General features: G+C 51.7%; 1 protein-coding gene across 1 annotated transcript in view; it reads left to right on the forward strand.

Moving 5' to 3' along the window:
- The window catches only part of LOC119954818 (coiled-coil domain-containing protein 91-like), a 45608-nt gene extending 24552 nt beyond the window's left edge, over positions 1 to 21056 (forward strand). Inside the window, exons 2-7 of the mRNA XM_038780359.1 lie at positions 10764 to 11030; positions 13797 to 14066; positions 15241 to 15507; positions 18272 to 18541; positions 19608 to 19877; positions 20871 to 21056. Of these exons, the coding sequence (XP_038636287.1) occupies positions 10764 to 11030; positions 13797 to 14066; positions 15241 to 15507; positions 18272 to 18541; positions 19608 to 19877; positions 20871 to 20963 (1437 nt within the window). The 3' untranslated portion in view covers positions 20964 to 21056. The remainder of the gene's footprint in view (positions 1 to 10763; positions 11031 to 13796; positions 14067 to 15240; positions 15508 to 18271; positions 18542 to 19607; positions 19878 to 20870) is intronic.
- Positions 21057 to 21737: the final 681 nt, after the last annotated feature.

Consider the following 21737-nt stretch of genomic DNA (forward strand, 5'->3'; position numbering starts at 1 on the left):
GCGGGGGGGGTGGGGTGTGAACGAGACCCGGGGTGGGGGGGGGGGGGGGTGAAGAACTGATGATATGAGTAGCCGTCGGGAGAATAATTTTCTCTCCGTACCCTTGTCGGATTTGGGGGCTTGCCACTGGCCCAGACATAACAATATTTACAAAAGGAAGTCCATGGGACCGTAGAACTCTAGATGGATTCGATCAGTCGTTTGGTGGTCCTTGACGTCCTGGCCGAGCGCCGTAGTGGAGGAGGTGTCGTCGGATCGGCTGATGGTCCTGCTGATGTCCTGGAGTCCGGGAGCGATAGACCTCGAGTTGTCTCCGTCACCTGAGCTGGCCGCGGAGACGCCATGGATGAGGGATGGGGAAGCTGAGTGGGGTGCTGGGGTGAAAAAGGGGAGGGGGGGTCTGTGGTGGGGGGGGGCTGCACGCCGGCGGGTGCCAGGTCCCGGAGGGAGACCGTGTCCTGCCGACCGTCGGGGTGCTCCACATACGCGTACTGCGGGTTAGCGTGGAGTAACTGGACATGCTCCACCAACGGGTCGGACTTGTGCACCCGCACATGCTTCCGGAGCAAGATGGGTCCGGGGGCGGCCAGCCACGTCGGGAGAGGGGATCCGGAGGATGACTTCCTGGGGAAAACAAGAAGACACTCATGAGGTGTCTGATTAGTTGTAGTACAGAGGAGTGAGCGGATAGAGTGCAGTGCATCGGGGATCACCTCTTGCCATCGGGAAATAGGGAGATTTCTAGACCGGAGGGCCAGTAGTATGGTCTTCCAGATGGTACCATTCTCCCGCTCGACCTGTCCGTTACCCCGAGGGTTATAGCTGGTCGTCCTGCTAGAGGCGATGCCCCTGTCGAGCAGGAATTGACGCAGCTCGTCGCTCATAAATGAGGACCCCCGATCGCTGTGTATGTACGCGGGGTAGCCGAACAGTGAGAAGATGGAGAGTAGGGCCTTAATGACAGTCGATGTGGTCATGTCGGGACAGGGAATGGCGAAGGGGAAGCGGGAGTGTTCGTCGATAACCGCCAGGAAGTAAATGTTGCGGTTGTTAGAGGGAAGGGGCCCCTTGAAGTCAATGCTAAGACGTTCGAAGGGGCGGGATGCTTTGATCAGGTGTGCGCGCTCGGGGCGGTAGAAGTGCGGTTTGCACTCGGCGCAGATGTGGCAGTCACGGGCTACTGACCTGACTTCCTCGATGGAGTAGGGCAGGTTGCTGGCCTTAATGAAATGGTGTAGGCGGGTGACCCCTGGATGGCAGAGGTCCGTGTGGAGGGAGCGGAGGCGGTCTATCTGCGCGCTGGCGCAGGTACCGCGGGACAGGGCATCAGGAGGCTCATTGAGCTTCCCAGGACGATACATGATATCATAGTTGTACGTGGACAACTCGATCCGCCACCATAAGATCTTGTCATTTTGATCTTGCCCCTTTGTGCATTATCAAACATGAAGGCTACTGACCGTTGGTCTGTGAGGAGGGTAAACCTCCTGCCGGCCAAATAGTGCCTCCAATGTCGCACGGCTTCGACTATGGCCTGGGCTTCCTTTTCCACAGAGGGGTGGCGGAGTTCGGAAGCCTGGAGAGTTCTGGAGAAGAAGGCCACGGGTCTGCCCGCTTGGTTCAGGGTGGCCGCCAGAGCTACTTCTGATGCGTCGCTCTCGACCTGGAAGGGGAGGGCCTCGTCGATGGCGCGCATCGTGGCCTTTGCGATGTCCGCTTTGATGCGGCTGAAGGCCTGGCAGGCCTCCGTCGACGGCGGGAAGGTCGTGGTTTGCATGAGGGGACGGGCCTTGTCCGCGTAGTTGGGAACCCATTGGGCGTAGTGTGCAAAAAACCCCAGGCAGCGTTTGAGGGATTTGGGGGTATTGGGGAGAGGGAGTTCCATCAGGGGGCGCATGTGTTCGGGGTCGGGGCCTATCACTCCGTTACGCACTACGTAGCCGAGGATGGCTAGGCGGTCGGTGCTGAACACGCATTTATCCTTATTGTACGTGAGGTTAAGGAGTTTTGCGGTTTGGAGGAATTTCTGGAGGTTGGCGTCATGGTCCTGCTGGTCGTGGCCGCAGATGGTGACATTATCAAGATACGGGAAGGTAGCCTGTAATCCGTACTTGTCGACCATTCGGTCCATCTCCCTTTGGAAGACCGAGACCCCATTTGTGACACCAAACGGAACCCTAAGGAAGTGGTAGAGGCGCCCGTCAGCCTCGAACGTGGTGTACAGTCGGTCACTCGCGCGGATGGGGAGCTGGTGGTAAGCGGACTTAAGGTCCACAGTGGAGAAGACCTTGTATCTCGCGATCTCGTTTACCATGGTAGAAATACGGGGAAGAGGATACGCGTCCAGTTGCGTAAACCGATTGATGGTTTGGCTATAATCGATGACCATCCGGTTTTTCTCCCCCGTCCGGACCACCAGCACTTGGGCTCGCCAGGGACTGTTGCTGGCCTCGATGACCCCTTCCGTCAGCAACCTCTGGACCTCGGACCTGATGAAGGATCGGTCCTGGGCACTGTACCGTCTGCTCCGTGTGGCGACGCGTTTGCAATCGGGGGTGAGATTAGCAAACAGGGAGGGGGGTATAGGGCCGCCGAATTGGAAAGTCAAGCTCTGCAGGTTGCACTGGAAGTCCAGTCCTAGGAGTGCCGGTGCGCAAAGGTCAGGGAGGACAAGGAATTTATAATTTTTTAAAACCTTCCCTTGGACCGTGAGGTCCGCGATGCAGCGCCCGGTGATGTGGACGGAGTGCGAACCTGAGGCTAAACCGATTTTGCGTGTTACGGGATGGACAAGGAGCGCGCAGCATCTTACCGTGTCAGGGTGAACGAAGCTTTCCGTGCTCCCGGAGTCCAGCAGGCAGTCCGTCTCGTGGCCGTTGAGGTGGATCAGCGTAGTCGTTTTGGCGAGCGTGCGTGGATGAGACTGGTCGAGTTGAACGGCCGCGAGCCGTGGAGAAAATCCGTTGTCGCCGTCCGAGTCGATGCTGGAGGGACCTTGCGTGGCAGATCTGGAAGTCGGTGGCCAGGATCCACATGTGATGTCTGTTCCCCAAGATGGCGGCGCCCAGTATCCGCACGTGGGGTCGGCAGCCCAAGATGGCGGCGCCCAGGAAGCCCTCGTGGCCGCTGGTGGCGGAGCTAGCGTTGCCGGCGCTGCGAGCTGATGAGGTGAGGCGCGCAGGCCGGCTCCAGGAGGCGAGCCGGGTGCATCAGCTGTGGGGACGTGCAGGCCGGCTCCAGGAGGCGAGCCGGGTGCATCAGCTGCGGAGACGCGCAGGCCGGCTCCAGGAGGCGAGCCGGGTGCATCAGCTGCGGAGACGCGCAGGCCGGCTCCAGGAGGCGAGCCGGGTGCATCAGCTGTGGGGACGCGCAGGCCGGCTCCAGGAGGCCGGTTAGGTGCAGCAGCTGTGGGGATGCGGAAGCCGGCTCCAGGACGCCGGCTAGGTGCAGCAGCTGCGGGAGGAGGTGAGGCGCGCAGGCCGGCTCCAGGAGGCGAGCCGGGTGCATCAGCTGTGGGGACGTGCAGGCCGGCTCCAGGAGACGAGCCGGGTGCATCAGCTGTGGGGATGCGCAGGCCGGCTCCAGGAGGCCGGTTAGGTGCAGCAGCTGCGGGAGGAGGTAAGGCGCGCAGGCCGGGTGCGGGGGGCCGGGGGCGGGGGGAGCAGAGTCGCGCTGCGGGCAGGCAGGGCCCGGGGGGGCCCGGAGAGGCGAGCCGGTCAGGTGCCGGGGCCCGGGGGCGGGGGGGAGAGGTACGCGCTGCGGGCAGGCAGGGACCGGGGGGGCCCGGAGAGGCGAGCCGGTCGGGCGCCGGGGCCCGGGGGCGGGGGGAGCCGGGGCCCGGGGGCGGGGGGAGCAGAGTCGCGCTGCGGGCAGGCAGAGACCGGGAGGGCCCGGAGAGGCGAGCCGGTCGGGCGATTGGGCCCGGGGGCGGGGGGGGAGAAACGTGCGGGGCAGGCTGGCAGAGGCCTGGAGGGGCCGGGGAGGTGCGCTTGTTGGCCGGCGGGGCACGAGTCAGGAGCGGCTGGTGGGGCCCTGGAGGAGAGAGAGAGAGGCACACAGGCCGCTTGCAGAGGCCTGGGGGAGGGGGGGAGAGTGCTGTGCAGTTTCCAGAAGCGCTGCAGCCAGCGTTTTGGCCTGGCAGACCGTGGAGTAGTGGCCCTTCTTCCCGCAGCTCTTACAGAGGGCGGAGCGGGCTGGGCAGCGCAAGCGAGGGTGTTTAGCGTACCCGCAAAAGTAGCAGCGGGGCCCCGCGGATTTATCGGGGCGTCCCGCGGCACAAGCCTGAGGGAGGCCGGGAGCGGCGGGTGGCTGGTGGGAAGCGTGCCAGGAGGCGGCCTGGCCAGGGTCATAGGTGCGAGCGCTCGGCCTGGCCAGGGTCATAGGTCGGAGCGCTCGGTCTGGCCAGGGTCATAGGTGGGAGCGCTCGGCCTGGCCAGGGTCATCGGTGGGAGCGCTCGGCCTGGCCAGGGTCATAGGTGGGAGCGCTCGGCCTAGCCAGGGTCATAGGTCGGAGCGCTCGGTCTGGCCAGGGTCATAGGTCGGAGCGCTTGGCCTGGCCAGGGTCATAGGTGCGAGCGCTCGGCCTGGCCAGTCATAGTTGCGAGCGCTTAGATCTGCGACCTCCAGGGAGGCGGAGAGAGTCAGCGTCTCCGTTAAACTGAGTTTGTCTCTTTCCAGCATCCGCTGGCGGATCATGGGAGACAGCATCCCAGCCACGTAAGCGTCTCTGATGAGTAGCTCCATGTGCTCTGTAGCGGACACCGCTACACAGGCGCAACCTCTCCCCAGGGCACAGAGGGCCCGGGCGTATTGGTCTAGAGACTCACCGGGGACCTGCTTTCTGGTGGCCAGCAGATGTCGAGCGAATACCCTGTTGGTCGGTTTGATGAATTGTCCTTTTAGCTTCCGTATAGCGTCATCATAATCTGTTTCGTCTTTGATTATTGAGTAAGCGTCAATACACACGCTGGAGTGGAGGACATGCAGCTTCTGTACCCCGGTGGGGGGGGTGGTTGTAGATGCTAGGAACCCTTCGAGGCAAGTCAGCCAGAGTCTGCAGAGTTCGGAGTTTGCGGGCTGATGCGGAGGCATTCGGGATTGATGCGGAACTCCATCTTCAAAGTCGTAGTCAATTAAATTGATGTACCATCGATTGCACGCGAGGCGAGTGATTTACCAAAGTCTGGCTTTAATTGACTAGAACACAGCTCTGCGATCGTCTACAGTGGAAAGGGACGATCGTCAGGCGTCTGCATTTATACCTCGTTAATAGAGGCGTGGTGAACTCAGCCTATCGACCAATCGGTCGAGAGGCACATGACCAACCAGGGCCAATGGTAAGCCGACGTTCTGGCCCAATGGCAGACGAGTATGCAGATCATATCACCACACCTGTCCTGGGAGTGTTTGATGGGGACTGTGCAGAGGGAGCTTTACTCTGTATCTAACCCCGTGCTGTACCCGTCTTGGGAGTGTTTGATGGGGACAGTGTAGAGGGAGCTTTACTCTGTATCTAACCCCCGTGCTGTACCTGTCCTGGGAGTGTTTGATGGAGACAGTGTAGAGGGAGCTTTACTCTGTATCTAACCCCGTGCTGTACCTGTCCTGGGAGTGTTTGATGGGGACAGTGCAGAGGGAGCTTTACTCTGTATCTAACCCCGTGCTGTACCTGTCCTGGGAGTGTTTGATGGGGACAGTGCAGAAGGAGCTTTACTCTGTATCTAACCCAGTGCTGTACCTGTCTTGGGAGTGTTTGATGGGGACAGTGCAGAGGGAGCTGTGTTGTTCCTCGTGTCTTAATAAAGCTCGCAGTCTCAAATGTGGAGAAGATGCTTTATTGTGAGTTCGTTCATTCTTCAGAGCTCTACGTACGGCTACCTTCAGTGCTATATCTCCTGCTGTGTCCACAGCTCCCAGCCTTTGCCTGCTGTGTAGAGTGTCCTCACTTCCTGTCCTGATCTATTTATATGGCTCTCCCGTGCTCCCTCTAGTGGTCGCTCAGTTATGTTGCATCTGGTTAACTTGTGATCACCACATCCCCCTTTTTCTCTTAACATATTTTCTGAACATCGTTAAAGAAAATTGTACATCCTGTCCCAGTGTATTTATAGCTCTCCCGCTCGTGTTTGCTCTGTTGTTTTTGTATCTAGTCAATCTACGATCACCACATCCCCCTCTTTCTCATTACATAGTTTCTGTACATCATTAAGGAAAATTATACAAAACAGTAACTTATGATATGCGTATCTATACAAGTGATAATGCTATTGCCTTAGTTAACAAAGCCAATGTATTTATATGTCCAAACTTAATAAACACATTTATGAGTCCAAACTTGATGAATTTGTTCAGAGCTTTTTTTTTTTCTTTTTGTTGTTGATGACGTGGTGATATTGATATTGCAAGTCCGCTGTGAATGTTGTTGGTGTTCCTTGTTATCTTAAGTACCCAATGCGTCATCCCGAGGTGTTTGCATGGTCACATCACTGATGTTGACTGGCATGGACTTTTTTTTGTGCTTGTGGTGTTGATTTATTGTCTCATCCGCCTTGGATGCTGGTGTGCTTGCTTGTTCTGGAGCAGACGTGAGTTTGTGCGATTCGTTGTCATCCCATGACATGTTTGTAGTCTTGTTATCGTTTTGCAGTGTGCTGTGGCATCGTCCATCATGTGCCAAGTAGTGCCATTGTGTACAAGTCGTTGTTTCATTGCTGTTGTTTCTGTCGTTCCTGTTTTTGTTGTTTCCGTTGCCGTACTTGTCGCTGTTTTTGTCGTTTCCGTCTTTGTTGTTGTCGCTATCTTTGCTCCTGACTTTGTTGTGTTTGTTGCCATTCTTGTTGTTTCTGCCTCTGTCGTTGTCGCTATCTTTGTGCCTGACGTTGTTGTTTGTCTTGTTGCGCTTCATGTTGCTTTTATTCTTGCTGTTGTCGTTCTCGTTTCTGCTGTGCTTCTTGCTATTGTTGTTTGTCTTGTCGCGCTTCATGTTGCTTTTCTTCTTGCTGTTGTCGTTCTCGTTTCTGCTGTGCTTCTTGCTATTGTTGTTGGTCTTGTCGCGCTTCATGTTGTTTTTGTTCTTGCTGTGTTTCTTTTGACTTTTGTTTTTCTTGTTATACTCTATGAGTGTCCCGAGTGGATAATTTGAGTCATTGAGCATTCCGTCTCGCGAGTGGTGCGAATGATCTGATGTTGCATCGGTGCAGGTGACATCAATCAGTTGTGGAGAATTGGATTCCGCATCTTTGCTTTCTTGGTGCTCGTCTTCTCGCGAGTGGTGCGAATGATCTGATGTTGCATCGGTGCAGGTGACATCAATCAGTTGTGGAGAATTGGATTCCGCATCTTTGCTTTCTTGGTGCTCGTCTTCCGGAGTCAAAGTCTTCTTGATTACATTTGACGCGGTGTCTGTGGACTCTCGGCGCTCCTCTTCTGGAGTCCAAATCTGCATGATTTCAGTTGACGTGGTTTCTCTAGACTCTTGGTGCTCCGCTTCTGGAGTTAAAATCTTCATGATTTCTGTTGATGTTATCTCACTGGACTCCAGGTGCTCCTCTTCTGGAGTCAAAATCTGCATGGTTTCTTTTTGTTTGATGTCTCTGGACTCCAGGTGCTCCTCTTCTGGAGTCAGAATCTGCATGGTTTCTTTCGGCATTGTCTCTGTGGACTGTTGGGTGGCCCGACTCTGTGCTTCTGTACAGACAAGCTGAGAACTGTCAGTCTCACTGTGATCCTGTACGTCGAGTGCGAGCACCTTGTCACTGTTTTCGCTCTGTGCTTCGGTACAGACAAGCTGAGAACTGTCAGTCTCACTGTGATCCTGTACGTTGAGTGTGATCACCTTGTCACTGTCTTCGCATGCAGTGGGCAGAGGTGCATTGTCTTCTTCTTGTTCCTGTGAGCGTGTTGGACTTTCATAGTCCGCTCTTTCTTCTTGTTCCTGTGAGCGTGTTGGACTTTCATAGTCTGCTCTTTCTTCTTGTTCCTGTGAGCGTGTTGGACTTTCATAGTCTGCTTTTTCTTCTTGTTCCTGTGAGCGTGTTGGACTTTCATAGTCCGCTCTTTCTTCTTGTTCCTGTGAGCTTGGTAGACTTTCATAGTCTGCTTGCGGTTGCTCAGGTACAGCGGGTTTACCTTCATGGTCTTGTTCATGCTTGGTGTCCGCCCGGGAGTGTTTGCTTGCATCCCTGTTGGCGTCTTTCATCACTCGCACTGTGGAGCCTGTCATCGCTCGCTCCGTGGAGTCTTCCTGTGCTTGGCGTCGTCTTCGTCTTGGGTATTGCTGTCATCCAATGTATCGACGAGCTGCCATGGCACCATGGTGTTGGATTCATCCACCATGAGTAGATTCGTGTTGAGCTTTGCAACGGTGTCGCTGATGCTGTGATCAGCATGTCCAAATAACTCCTCCATGTCTGAGTAGTATTCTTTGAAAGCCATTTCATCTTGGTTGGCTTCTTCTACCACGAGTTGGTTCGTGTTGAACTTTGCGACCGTGTCGCCGATGCTGTGATTAGCATATCCGACTGACTCAGTCAGGTCTGAGAGGTAATCGTCGAAAAACAAATCATCTTTTGTTGTTTCGGAATTCTTTTTGTTCGCTTCACTGTGTGTGGTGAAGGCAGCTTTTTCCAAGGTTTTGTGCAAGTTGTTTTTCACTGTTGGTTTAAGTTCAGGCGTTTTTCTGTGTTCTGAGGCAAGAAAATTTGGTTTTACCACTTTAAGTGTCTTGGTTTCAATTTTCGGGCATTTCCCTTTTAAGTGGGCGTGGTCAGGATTCTCAGACGTCATGACGTCACGCGTTGGCATGACTTGCACATGCGCAAATCGGCTTTCTTTCCTTGTGCAGTTCGGTGTCCATTGCGCATGCGCGGCTTGCGCATGCGCATGACGATCCGCGACGAAGACTTTTTTTGACTGCGCATGCGCGGCTTGCGCATGCGCATAACGATCGGCGCCGCGATCTTTTTTAAACTGCGCATGCGCGACTTCCGGTTCCGGCGCATGCGCAGACGCGATTTGTAGTTCTTTGCTTACCCGAGACTGCAAAATGTGCTCCGACGCCATTTTATCGCGGATTTCAGCGTTTGTTCTTTCTAAAAGTTGTAAGTTACCTTTTCTTTCCGATCTGGACTGGATTTCAGCGTTTTGGCTTTGTGAAAAATTCATGTTATTTCTTCTTTTTGATCTGTACTGTGCATTCGCGATTTCCTGATCTTTTTGTGATTTTTTAAGTTTTGCATCACTCAGTCTCTGTGCAGTTTGGACTGTGAGCATGCCTTGCTGTTCAAATTTCTCACAGTACTCTTCAAATTTGTTTAGTAACGTTTGTAAGCTGTTCCTGGCTTCACCTTTTGAGTATTTAAATCCATTATTCACTTTCCTATTGACAGGCCCTTCGATGAGAATTGCTATTTTAATTTTGTCTGAGGCTTCTGCTACATCATTAGCTATGAGATAAAAATCGAACATTTGTTTAAACCTTTTCCAGACATTTCTTACATTGCCAGTCGTGTCCAGCTGAGGTGGGTATCCATGCCACATCCTCGAATTAGCGATGTCTTCCCCAGTCAAATGTCCAGTAGGAGATTTCCAGGCCATTTTGTGCTTTCTGTATCTGCAGCTGAGTTGTCCTGTCGTAAGCGTCCTGAAATCACTCCTGGTACCATGTGTTGTTCCTCGTGTCTTAATAAAGCTCGCAGTCTCAAATGTGGAGAAGATGCTTTATTGTGAGTTTGTTCATTCTTCAGAGCTCTACGTACGGCTACCTTCAGTGCTATATCTCCTGCTGTGTCCACAGCTCCCAGCCTTTGCCTGCTGTGTAGAGTGTCCTCACTTCCTGTCCTGATCTATTTATATGGCTCTCCCGTGCTCCCTCTAGTGGTCGCTCAGTTGTGTTGCATCTGGTTAACTTGTGATCACCACAGGAGCTTTACTCTGTATCTAACCCCGTGCTGTACCTGTCCTGGGACTGTTTGATGGGGACAGTGCAGAGGGAGCTTTACTCTGTATCTAACCCTGTGCTGAACCTGTCCTGGGAGTGTTAGATGGGGACAGTGCAGAGGGAGCTTTACTCTGTATCTAACCCTGTGCTGTACTTGTCCTGGGAGTGTTTGATGAGGACAGTGCAGAGGGAGCTTTACTCTGTATCTAACCCCGTGCTGTACCTGTCCTGGGAGTGTTTGATGGGGACAGTGTGGAGGGAGCTTTACTCTGTATCTAACCCTGTGCTGTACCTGTCCTGGGAGTGTTTGATGGGGACAGTGTGGAGGGAGCTTTACTCTGTGTGGTGAGATAACCACTGTAGTTATGTGTACTGCAGTAGGGGGATGTATGCCTGTACCTGTAATACAGGCTCCTCCGGTCAGCCCCTGCCGGCTAGCTCCGCCCACAGGGAGCTTGTGTATAAATATGTATGAGAGCTGCTCAGACCCTCAGTCTACAGTTGCGGATGGAGGGACAACATCGTACAGCAATAAAGCCTCTATTGTACTAGTCTCTCGGCTTTGAGTATAATTGTTAGCGCCACACTCTGTATCTAACCCCGTGCTGTACCTGTCCTGGGAGTGTTTGATGGGGACAGTGCAGAGGGAGCTTTACTCTGTACCTAACACCGTGCTGTACCTGTCCTGGGAGAGTTTGATGGGGACAGTGTAGAGGGAGCTTCCCTCTGTATCTAACCCTGTGCTGTACATGTCTTGGGAGTGTTTGTTGGGGACAGTAGAGAGATTTATTCTGTATCTAATTCTGGCTTTTTGTTTAATTTTAAGCGGCAGTGTCAGGAAGTTGGTGATGTCATCACCATTCCTGCTTTAATGCGGAGACTCCTCGAGGAGAAGGCGGAGGAGCTGAGGGAGAATTTTCAGTCGAATATCAGCGGCCCTGAGGAGGAGAAGCAGACGCTGGTTACTGAGATGGATCAACAACTGCAGAAAGAGATGAAAACCTGCGGCAACGCCTACCAATCAGAGTTCACCGCTCTGATTGAGAGAATTATGGAGAAGCTCAGGGATTTTCAAAATTATTACAGAAATGAGGTATTGCCAATTCCTGATCACATGACTTTTTCTTTAGTTGCCTTTACATTGAGGTTTACAAGGTATAATTACAGATAATGCTCAATTAACTCTACAGATCTGGCAATACCTGTGTAGAGAGAAGCGGAGTTACCCTTGAGTCTGTATGACCATCTTCACAGATTTACTTGGTCCCATCCTAAATCTACGTTAGTTACTGAACGTTATTGACCACTGTAGTCCTTATCCTGTAACTGTTTGATGGCCAGATTATGGAGGGCGTTTTATTCTGTACCTGTCCCAGGAATGTTTGATGGGGACAGTGTAGAGGGAGCTTTACTCTGTATCTAACCCCGTGCTGTACCAGTCCTGGGAGTGTTTGATGGGGACAGTGTAGAGGGAGCTTTACTCTGTATCTAACCCCGTGCTGTACCTGTCCTGGGTGTGTTTGATGGGGTCAGTGTAGAGGGAGCTTTTCTCTGTATCTAACCCCGTGCTGTACCTGTCCTGGGAGTGTTTGATGGGGTCAGTGTAGAGGGAGCTTTACTCTGTATCTAACCCCATGCTGTACCTGTCCTTGGAGTGTTTGATGGGGACAGTGTAGAGGGAGTTTTACTCTGTATGTAACGCTGTGCTGTACCTGTCCTGGGAGCGTTTGATGGGGACAGTGTAGAGGGAGCTTTACTCTGTATCTAACCCCGTGCTGTACCTGTCCTGGGAGTGTTTGATGGGGACAGTGTAGAGGGAGCTTTACTCTATCTAACCCCGTGCTGTACCTGTCCTGGGAGTGTTTGATGGGGACAGTGCAGAGGGAGCTTTACTCTGTATCTAACCCTGTGCTGTACCTGTCCTGGGAGTGTTTGATGGGGTCAGTGTAGAGGGAGCTATACTTGTATCTAACCCTGTGCTATACCTGTCCTGGGAGTGTTTGATGGGGACAGTGTAGAGGGAGCTTCACTCTGTATCTAACCCCGTGCTGTACCTGTCCTGGAAGTGTTTGATGGGGACAGTGTAGAGGGAGCTTTACTCTGTATCTAACCCCGTGCTGTACCTGTCCTGGGAGTGTTTGATGGGGACAGTGTAGAGGGAGCTTTACTCTGTATCTAACCCTGTGCGGTACCTGTCCCAGGAGTGTTTGATGGGGATAGTGTAGAGGAAGCTTTACTCTGTATCTAACCCTGTGCTGTACCTGTCCTGGGAGTGTTTGATAGGGACAGTGCAGAGGGAGCTTTACTCTGTATCTAACCCTGTGCTGTACTAGTCCTGGGAGTGTTTGATGGGGACAGTGCAGAGGGAGCTTTACCCTGTATCTAACCCCGTGCTGTACCTGTCCTGGGAGTGTTTGATGGGGACAGTGCAGAAGGAGCTTTACTCTGTATCTAACCCTGTGCTGTACTAGTCCTGGGAGTGTTTGATGGGGACAGTGCAGAGGGAGCTTTACCCTGTATCTAACCCCGTGCTGTACCTGTCCTAGGAGTGTGTGATGGGGTCAGTGTAGAGGGAGCTTTTCTCTGTATCTAACCCCGTGCTGTACCTGACCTGGGAGTGTTTGATGGGGTCAGTGTAGAGGGAGCTTTACTCTGTATCTAACCCCATGCTGTACCTGTCCTTGGAGTGTTTGATGGGGACAGTGTAGAGGGAGTTTTACTCTGTATGTAACGCTGTGGTGTACCTGTCCTGGGAGCGTTTGATGGGGACAGTGTAGAGGGAGCTTTACTCTGTATCTAACCCCGTGCTGTACCTGTCCTGGGAGTGTTTGATGGGGACAGTGTAGAGGGAGCTTTACTCTGTATCTAACCCCGTGCTGTACCTGTCCTGGGAGTGTTTGATGGGGACAGTGCAGAGGGAGCTTTACTCTGTATCTAACCCTGTGCTGTACCTGTCCTGGGAGTGTTTGATGGGGTCAGTGTAGAGGGAGCTATACTTGTATCTAACCCTGTGCTATACCTGTCCTGGGAGTGTTTGATGGGGACAGTGTAGAGGGAGCTTCACTCTGTATCTAACCCCGTGCTGTACCTGTCCTGGAAGTGTTTGATGGGGACAGTGTAGAGGGAGCTTTACTCTGTATCTAACCCCGTGCTGTACCTGTCCTGGGAGTGTTTGATGGGGACAGTGTAGAGGGAGCTTTACTCTGTATCTAACCCTGTGCGGTACCTGTCCCAGGAGTGTTTGATGGGGATAGTGTAGAGGAAGCTTTACTCTGTATCTAACCCTGTGCTGTACCTGTCCTGGGAGTGTTTGATAGGGACAGTGCAGAGGGAGCTTTACTCTGTATCTAACCCCGTGCTGTACCTGTCCTGGGAGTGTTTGATCGGGACAATGTGGAGGGAGCTTTACTATGTATCTAACCCTGTGCTGTACCTGTCCTGGGAGTGTTTGATGGGGACAGTGTAGATGGAGCGTTGCTCTGTATCTAACCCCGTGCTGTACTAGTCCTGGGAGTGTTTGATGGGGACAGTGCAGAGGGAGCTTTACCCTGTATCTAACCCCGTGCTGCACCTGTCCTGGAAGTGTTTGATGGGGACAGTGCAGAGGGAGCTTTACTCTGTATCTAACCCCGTGCTGTACCTGTCCTGGGAATGTTTGATGGGGACAGTGCAGAAGGAGCTTTACTCTGTATCTCACCCCGTGCTGTACCTGTCCTGGGAGTGTTTGATGGGGACAGTGTAGAGGGAGCTTTACTCTGTATCTAACCCCGTGCTGTACCTGTCCTGGGAGTGTTTGATGGGGACAGTGCAGAGGGAGCTTTACTCTGTATCTAATTCAGGCTTTTTGTGTAATTTTAAGCGGCAGTGTCTGGAAGTCGGTCATCACATCAGCATTCCTGCTTTAATGCGGAGACTCCTCGAGGAGAAGGCGGAGGAGCTGAGGGAGAATTTTCAGTCGAATATCAGCGGCCCTGAGGAGGAGAAGCAGACGCTGGTTACTGAGATGGATCAACAACTGCAGAAAGAGATGAAAACCTGCGGCAACGCCTACCAATCAGATTTCACCGCTCTGATTGGGAGAATTATGGAGGAGAAGCTCAGTGACTTTCAAAAGCATTTCGGAAATGAGGTATTGCCAATTCCTGCTCATGTGTTCTACCTGTCCTGGGAGTGTTTGATGGGGACAGTGTAGAGGGAGCTTTACTCTGTATCTAACCCCGTGCTGTACGTGTCCTGGGAGTGTTTGATGGGGACAGTGTAGAGGGAGCTTTACTCTGTATCTAACCCCGTGCTGTACCTGTCCTGGGAGTGTTTGATGGGGACAGTGTAGAGGGAGCTATACTCTGTAGCCCCAATGTAGAGGGAGCTTTACTCTGTATCTAACCTCGTGCTGTATCAAATATAATAATAATCTTTATTGTCACAAGTAGGCTTACATTAACACTGCAATGAAGTTACTGTGAAAAGCCCCTCGTCTCCACGTCCCGGTGTCTGTTCGGGTACACAGAGGGAGAATTCAGAATTTGCAAATTGTCTAATAGCACGTCTTTCGGGATTTGTGGGGGGAAACCTGATCACCCGGAAAACCCACGTGGACATGGGGAGAACGTGCAGACTCTGCACAGACAGTGTCCCAAGCCAGGAATCGAACCTGGGACCAGGCGCTGTGAGGCCATAGACCTAACCACTATGGTACCTTGCTGTTCTGCGAGTGTTTGATAGGAACAGTATACAGGAAGTTTTACTCTGTATCTAACCCTGTGCTGTACCTGTCCTGGGAGTGTTTGATGGGGACAGTGTGGAGGGAGCTTTACTCTGTGTGGTGAGATAACCACTGTAGTTATGTGTACTGCAGTAGGGGGATGTATGCCTGTACCTGTAATACAGGTTCCTCCGGTCAGCCCCTGCCGGCTAGCTCCGCCCACAGGGAGCTTGTGTATAAATATGTATGAGAGCTGCTCAGACCCTCAGTCTACAGTTGCGGATGGAGGGACAACATCGTACAGCAATAAAGCCTCTATTGTACTAGTCTCTCGGCTTTGAGTATAATTGTTAGCGCCACACTCTGTATCTAACCCCGTGCTGTACCTGTCCTGGGAGTGTTTGATGGGGACAGTGCAGAGGGAGCTTTACTCTGTACCTAACACCGTGCTGTACCTGTCCTGGGAGAGTTTGATGGGGACAGTGTAGAGGGAGCTTCCCTCTGTATCTAACCCTGTGCTGTACATGTCTTGGGAGTGTTTGTTGGGGACAGTAGAGAGATTTATTCTGTATCTAATTCTGGCTTTTTGTTTAATTTTAAGCGGCAGTGTCAGGAAGTTGGTGATGTCATCACCATTCCTGCTTTAATGCGGAGACTCCTCGAGGAGAAGGCGGAGGAGCTGAGGGAGAATTTTCAGTCGAATATCAGCGGCCCTGAGGAGGAGAAGCAGACGCTGGTTACTGAGATGGATCAACAACTGCAGAAAGAGATGAAAACCTGCGGCAACGCCTACCAATCAGAGTTCACCGCTCTGATTGAGAGAATTATGGAGAAGCTCAGGGATTTTCAAAATTATTACAGAAATGAGGTATTGCCAATTCCTGATCACATGACTTTTTCTTTAGTTGCCTTTACATTGAGGTTTACAAGGTATAATTACAGATAATGCTCAATTAACTCTACAGATCTGGCAATACCTGTGTAGAGAGAAGCGGAGTTACCCTTGAGTCTGTATGACCATCTTCACAGATTTACTTGGTCCCATCCTAAATCTACGTTAGTTACTGAACGTTATTGACCACTGTAGTCCTTATCCTGTAACTGTTTGATGGCCAGATTATGGAGGGCGTTTTATTCTGTACCTGTCCCAGGAATGTTTGATGGGGACAGTGTAGAGGGAGCTTTACTCTGTATCTAACCCCGTGCTGTACCAGTCCTGGGAGTGTTTGATGGGGACAGTGTAGAGGGAGCTTTACTCTGTATCTAACCCCGTGCTGTACCTGTCCTGGGTGTGTTTGATGGGGTCAGTGTAGAGGGAGCTTTTCTCTGTATCTAACCCCGTGCTGTACCTGTCCTGGGAGTGTTTGATGGGGTCAGTGTAGAGGGAGCTTTACTCTGTATCTAACCCCATGCTGTACCTGTCCTTGGAGTGTTTGATGGGGACAGTGTAGAGGGAGTTTTACTCTGTATGTAACGCTGTGCTGTACCTGTCCTGGGAGCGTTTGATGGGGACAGTGTAGAGGGAGCTTTACTCTGTATCTAACCCCGTGCTGTACCTGTCCTGGGAGTGTTTGATGGGGACAGTGTAGAGGGAGCTTTACTCTATCTAACCCCGTGCTGTACCTGTCCTGGGAGTGTTTGATGGGGACAGTGCAGAGGGAGCTTTACTCTGTATCTAACCCTGTGCTGTACCTGTCCTGGGAGTGTTTGATGGGGTCAGTGTAGAGGGAGCTATACTTGTATCTAACCCTGTGCTATACCTGTCCTGGGAGTGTTTGATGGGGACAGTGTAGAGGGAGCTTTACTCTGTATCTAACCCCGTGCTGTACCTGTCCTGGAAGTGTTTGATGGGGACAGTGTAGAGGGAGCTTTACTCTGTATCTAACCCCGTGCTGTACCTGTCCTGGGAGTGTTTGATGGGGACAGTGTAGAGGGAGCTTTACTCTGTATCTAACCCTGTGCGGTACCTGTCCCAGGAGTGTTTGATGGGGATAGTGTAGAGGAAGCTTTACTCTGTATCTAACCCTGTGCTGTACCTGTCCTGGGAGTGTTTGATAGGGACAGTGCAGAGGGAGCTTTACTCTGTATCTAACCCTGTGCTGTACTAGTCCTGGGAGTGTTTGATGGGGACAGTGCAGAGGGAGCTTTACCCTGTATCTAACCCCGTGCTGTACCTGTCCTGGGAGTGTTTGATGGGGACAGTGCAGAAGGAGCTTTACTCTGTATCTAACCCTGTGCTGTACTAGTCCTGGGAGTGTTTGATGGGGACAGTGCAGAGGGAGCTTTACCCTGTATCTAACCCCGTGCTGTACCTGTCCTAGGAGTGTGTGATGGGGTCAGTGTAGAGGGAGCTTTCTCTGTATCTAACCCCGTGCTGTACCTGACCTGGGAGTGTTTGATGGGGTCAGTGTAGAGGGAGCTTTACTCTGTATCTAACCCCATGCTGTACCTGTCCTTGGAGTGTTTGATGGGGACAGTGTAGAGGGAGTTTTACTCTGTATGTAACGCTGTGGTGTACCTGTCCTGGGAGCGTTTGATGGGGACAGTGTAGAGGGAGCTTTACTCTGTATCTAACCCCGTGCTGTACCTGTCCTGGGAGTGTTTGATGGGGACAGTGTAGAGGGAGCTTTACTCTGTATCTAACCCCGTGCTGTACCTGTCCTGGGAGTGTTTGATGGGGACAGTGCAGAGGGAGCTTTACTCTGTATCTAACCCTGTGCTGTACCTGTCCTGGGAGTGTTTGATGGGGTCAGTGTAGAGGGAGCTATACTTGTATCTAACCCTGTGCTATACCTGTCCTGGGAGTGTTTGATGGGGACAGTGTAGAGGGAGCTTCACTCTGTATCTAACCCCGTGCTGTACCTGTCCTGGGAGTGTTTGATGGGGACAGTGTAGAGGGAGCTTTACTCTGTATCTAACCCCGTGCTGTACCTGTCCTGGGAGTGTTTGATGGGGACAGTGTAGAGGGAGCTTTACTCTGTATCTAACCCTGTGCGGTACCTGTCCCAGGAGTGTTTGATGGGGATAGTGTAGAGGAAGCTTTACTCTGTATCTAACCCTGTGCTGTACCTGTCCTGGGAGTGTTTGATGGGGACAGTGCAGAGGGAGCTTTACTCTGTATCTAACCCCGTGCTGTACCTGTCCTGGGAGTGTTTGATCGGGACAATGTGGAGGGAGCTTTACTATGTATCTAACCCTGTGTGTACCTGTCCTGGGAGTGTTTGATGGGGACAGTGTAGATGGAGCTTTACTCTGTATCTAACCCCGTGCTGTACGTGTCCTGGGAGTGTTTGATGGGGACAGTGCAGAGGGAGCTTTACCCTGTATCTAACCCCGTGCTGCACCTGTCCTGGAAGTGTTTGATGGGGACAGTGCAGAGGGAGCTTTACTCTGTATCTAACCCCGTGCTGTACCTGTCCTGGGTGTGTTTGATGGGGACAGTGCAGAAGGAGCTTTACTCTGTATCTCACCCCCTGCTGTACCTGTCCTGGGAGTGTTTGATGGGGACAGTGTAGAGGGAGCTTTACTCTGTATCTAACCCCGTGCTGTACCTGTCCTGGGAGTGTTTGATGGGGACAGTGCAGAGGGAGCTTTACTCTGTATCTAATTCAGGCTTTTTGTGTAATTTTAAGCGGCAGTGTCTGGAAGTCGGTCATCACATCAGCATTCCTGCTTTAATGCGGAGACTCCTCGAGGAGAAGGCGGAGGAGCTGAGGGAGAATTTTCAGTCGAATATCAGCGGCCCTGAGGAGGAGAAGCAGACGCTGGTTACTGAGATGGATCAACAACTGCAGAAAGAGATGAAAACCTGCGGCAACGCCTACCAATCAGATTTCACCGCTCTGATTGGGAGAATTATGGAGGAGAAGCTCAGTGACTTTCAAAAGCATTTCGGAAATGAGGTATTGCCAATTCCTGCTCATGTGTTCTACCTGTCCTGGGAGTGTTTGATGGGGACAGTGTAGAGGGAGCTTTACTCTGTATCTAACCCCGTGCTGTACGTGTCCTGGGAGTGTTTGATGGGGACAGTGTAGAGGGAGCTTTACTCTGTATCTAACCCCGTGCTGTACCTGTCCTGGGAGTGTTTGATGGGGACAGTGTAGAGGGAGCTATACTCTGTAGCCCCAATGTAGAGGGAGCTTTACTCTGTATCTAACCTCGTGCTGTATCAAATATAATAATAATCTTTATTGTCACAAGTAGGCTTACATTAACACTGCAATGAAGTTACTGTGAAAAGCCCCTCGTCTCCACGTCCCGGTGTCTGTTCGGGTACACAGAGGGAGAATTCAGAATTTGCAAATTGTCTAATAGCACGTCTTTCGGGATTTGTGGGGGGAAACCTGATCACCCGGAAAACCCACGTGGACATGGGGAGAACGTGCAGACTCTGCACAGACAGTGTCCCAAGCCAGGAATCGAACCTGGGACCAGGCGCTGTGAGGCCATAGACCTAACCACTATGGTACCTTGCTGTTCTGCGAGTGTTTGATAGGAACAGTATACAGGAAGTTTTACTCTGTATCTAACCCTGTGCTGTACCTGGCCTGGGAGTGTTTGATGAGGACAGTGTAGAGGGAGCTTTACTCTGTATCTAACCCCTTGCTGTACCTGTCCTGGGAGAGTTTGATGAGGACAGTGTAGAGGGAGCTTTACTCTGTATCTAACCCCGTGCTGTACCTGTCCTGGGAGTGTTTGATGGGGACAGTGTAGAGGGAGCTTTACTCTGTATCTAACCCCATGCTGTACCTGTCCTGGGAGAGTTTGATGAGGACAGTGTAGAGGGAGCTTTACTCTGTATCTAACCCCGTGCTGTATCTGTCCTGGGAGTGTTTGATGGGGACAGTGCAGAGGGAGCTTTACTCTGTATCTAACCCCGTGCTGTACCTGTCCTGGGAGTGTTTGATGGGGACAGTGCAGAGGGAGCTTTACTCTGTACCTAATTCAGGCTTTTTGTGTAATTTTAAGCGGCAGTGTCAGGAAGTTGGTGATGTCATCACCATTCCTGCTTTAATGCGGAGACTCCTCGAGGAGAAGGCGGAGGAGCTGAGGGAGAATTTTCAGTCGAATATCAGCGGCCCTGAGGAGGAGAAGCAGACGCTGGTTACTGAGATGGATCAACAACTGCAGAAAGAGATGAAAACCTGCGGCAACGCCTACCAATCAGAGTTCACCGCTCTGATTGAGAGAATTATGGAGGAGAAGCTCAGTGACTTTCAAAAGCATTTCGGAAATGAGGTATTGCCAATTCCTGCTCATGTGTTCTACCTGTCCTGGGAGTCGTCTTACAACACCAGGTTAAAGTCCAACAGGTTTGTTTCAAACACTACCTTTCGAAATACTGCTCCTTCCTCAGTTGAGCTAGTGTTTGAAACAAACCTGTTGGACTTTAACCTGGTGTTGTCAGACTTCTTACTGTGCTCACCCCAGTCCAAGTCCAACGCTGGCATCTCCACATCATGAACAGGGAGTGTTTGATGGGGACAGTGTAGAGGAAGCTTTACTCTGTATCTAACCCCGTGCTGTACCTGTCCTGGGAGTGTTTGATGGGGACAGTGTAGAGGGAGCTTTACTCTGTATCTAACCCCGTGCTGTACCTGTCCTGGGAGTGTTTGATGGGGACAGTGTAGAGGAAGCTTTACTCTGTATCAACCCCGTGCTGTACCTGTCCTGGGAGTGTTTGATGGGGACAGTGCAGAGGGAGCTTTACTCTGTATCTAACCCCGTGCTGTACCTGTCCTGGGAGTGTTTGATGGGGACAGTGTAGACGGAGCTTTACTCTGTATCTAACCCCGTGCTGTACCTGTCCTGGGAGTGTTTGATGGGGACAGTGTAGAGGGAGCTTTACTCTGTATCTAACCCCGTGCTGTACCTGTCCTGGGAGTGTTTGATGGGGACAGTGTGGAGGGAGTTTTACTCTGTATCTAACCCCATGCTGTACCTGTCCTGGGAGTGTTTGATGGGGACAGTGCAGAGGGAGCTTTACTCTGTATCTAACCCCGTGCTGTACCTGTCCTGGGAGTGTTTGATGGGGATAGTGTAGAGGAAGCTTTACTCTGTATCTAATCCCGTGCTGTACCTGTCCTGGGAGTGTTTGATGGGGACAGTGCAGAGGGAGCTTTGCTCTGTATCTAACCCCGTGCTGTACCTGTCCTGGGAGTGTTTGATGGGGACAGTGCAGAGGGAGCTTTACTCTGTATCTAACCCCATGCTCTCTTTCGTGTTATTCAGGTATCACGTTTGGATTCTGCTCTGGTTTGTGAAGTTCACTCCAAGCTCAATGAGGAAATTCTTGCAGCAGAAGTGCAGTGTGCTGAGCGATGATTTTAGAATGTGTCTGAGGGGAACTGAGGAGAATGTGATGGAGATAACAGGGCTGAATGCCCGAATGGTGAGAGACCTGCAGATCCTCTGTGAGGATTACAACCAAAAATACGAGCAGCACCTGCAGCGTATCTGTGCCATCATATTGATTGCTGCCTTTGGATTGACTGGATTATTTTTCGGGTCTTTCAAAGCGGGTCCCGCATTGGCAAAATCCAACTTCCTGATCTGGAATTCTCATGCAGCTGGATTGGGTGCTTTGCTTGGCATCGTGTTAGTTTTTGTGCCCGCGGTCATCATTGGGGCCATGGCAGGGTGGATTGTTGGGATGTGCGTGGCACGTCTCTTGGTGGCTTGGAAGCCGTGTAATAGAAGAAGCAGCAACTGCATTATGACAGAGAGAGTACCTTGGCTCGCAGGAACACAGAGAAAATCTCTATCCCTGACTTCACCACACCTAGAGCAGTTAAAATGACCACGGCAACGTGGTTATGATGCTTGAGCAGACCCCCTATTACTCCCACCCCTCCTGCTGGGATTTGCTTACTGACCAGGAATGGTTTGTTTAAAGTAGCAAAAGTTTGAGATTCAAACTCTTTTAGATTTCAGCGCCATGGATCTTGAATAAACAACAAACTTTACTGTACAAGCTCAGGTAGATAAAACAATTTACATTATCGATCATTCAGGGGTATGTATGAGGTAGATGTGAATTCATAGTCGATCTGTCGTCCCAACACATTGCACTATGGTGTAATCGGTGTAAAAACAGAT

Source organism: Scyliorhinus canicula, chromosome 20 (assembly GCF_902713615.1).
Source record: "Scyliorhinus canicula chromosome 20, sScyCan1.1, whole genome shotgun sequence".
Classification (NCBI taxonomy): Eukaryota; Metazoa; Chordata; class Chondrichthyes; order Carcharhiniformes; family Scyliorhinidae; genus Scyliorhinus; species Scyliorhinus canicula.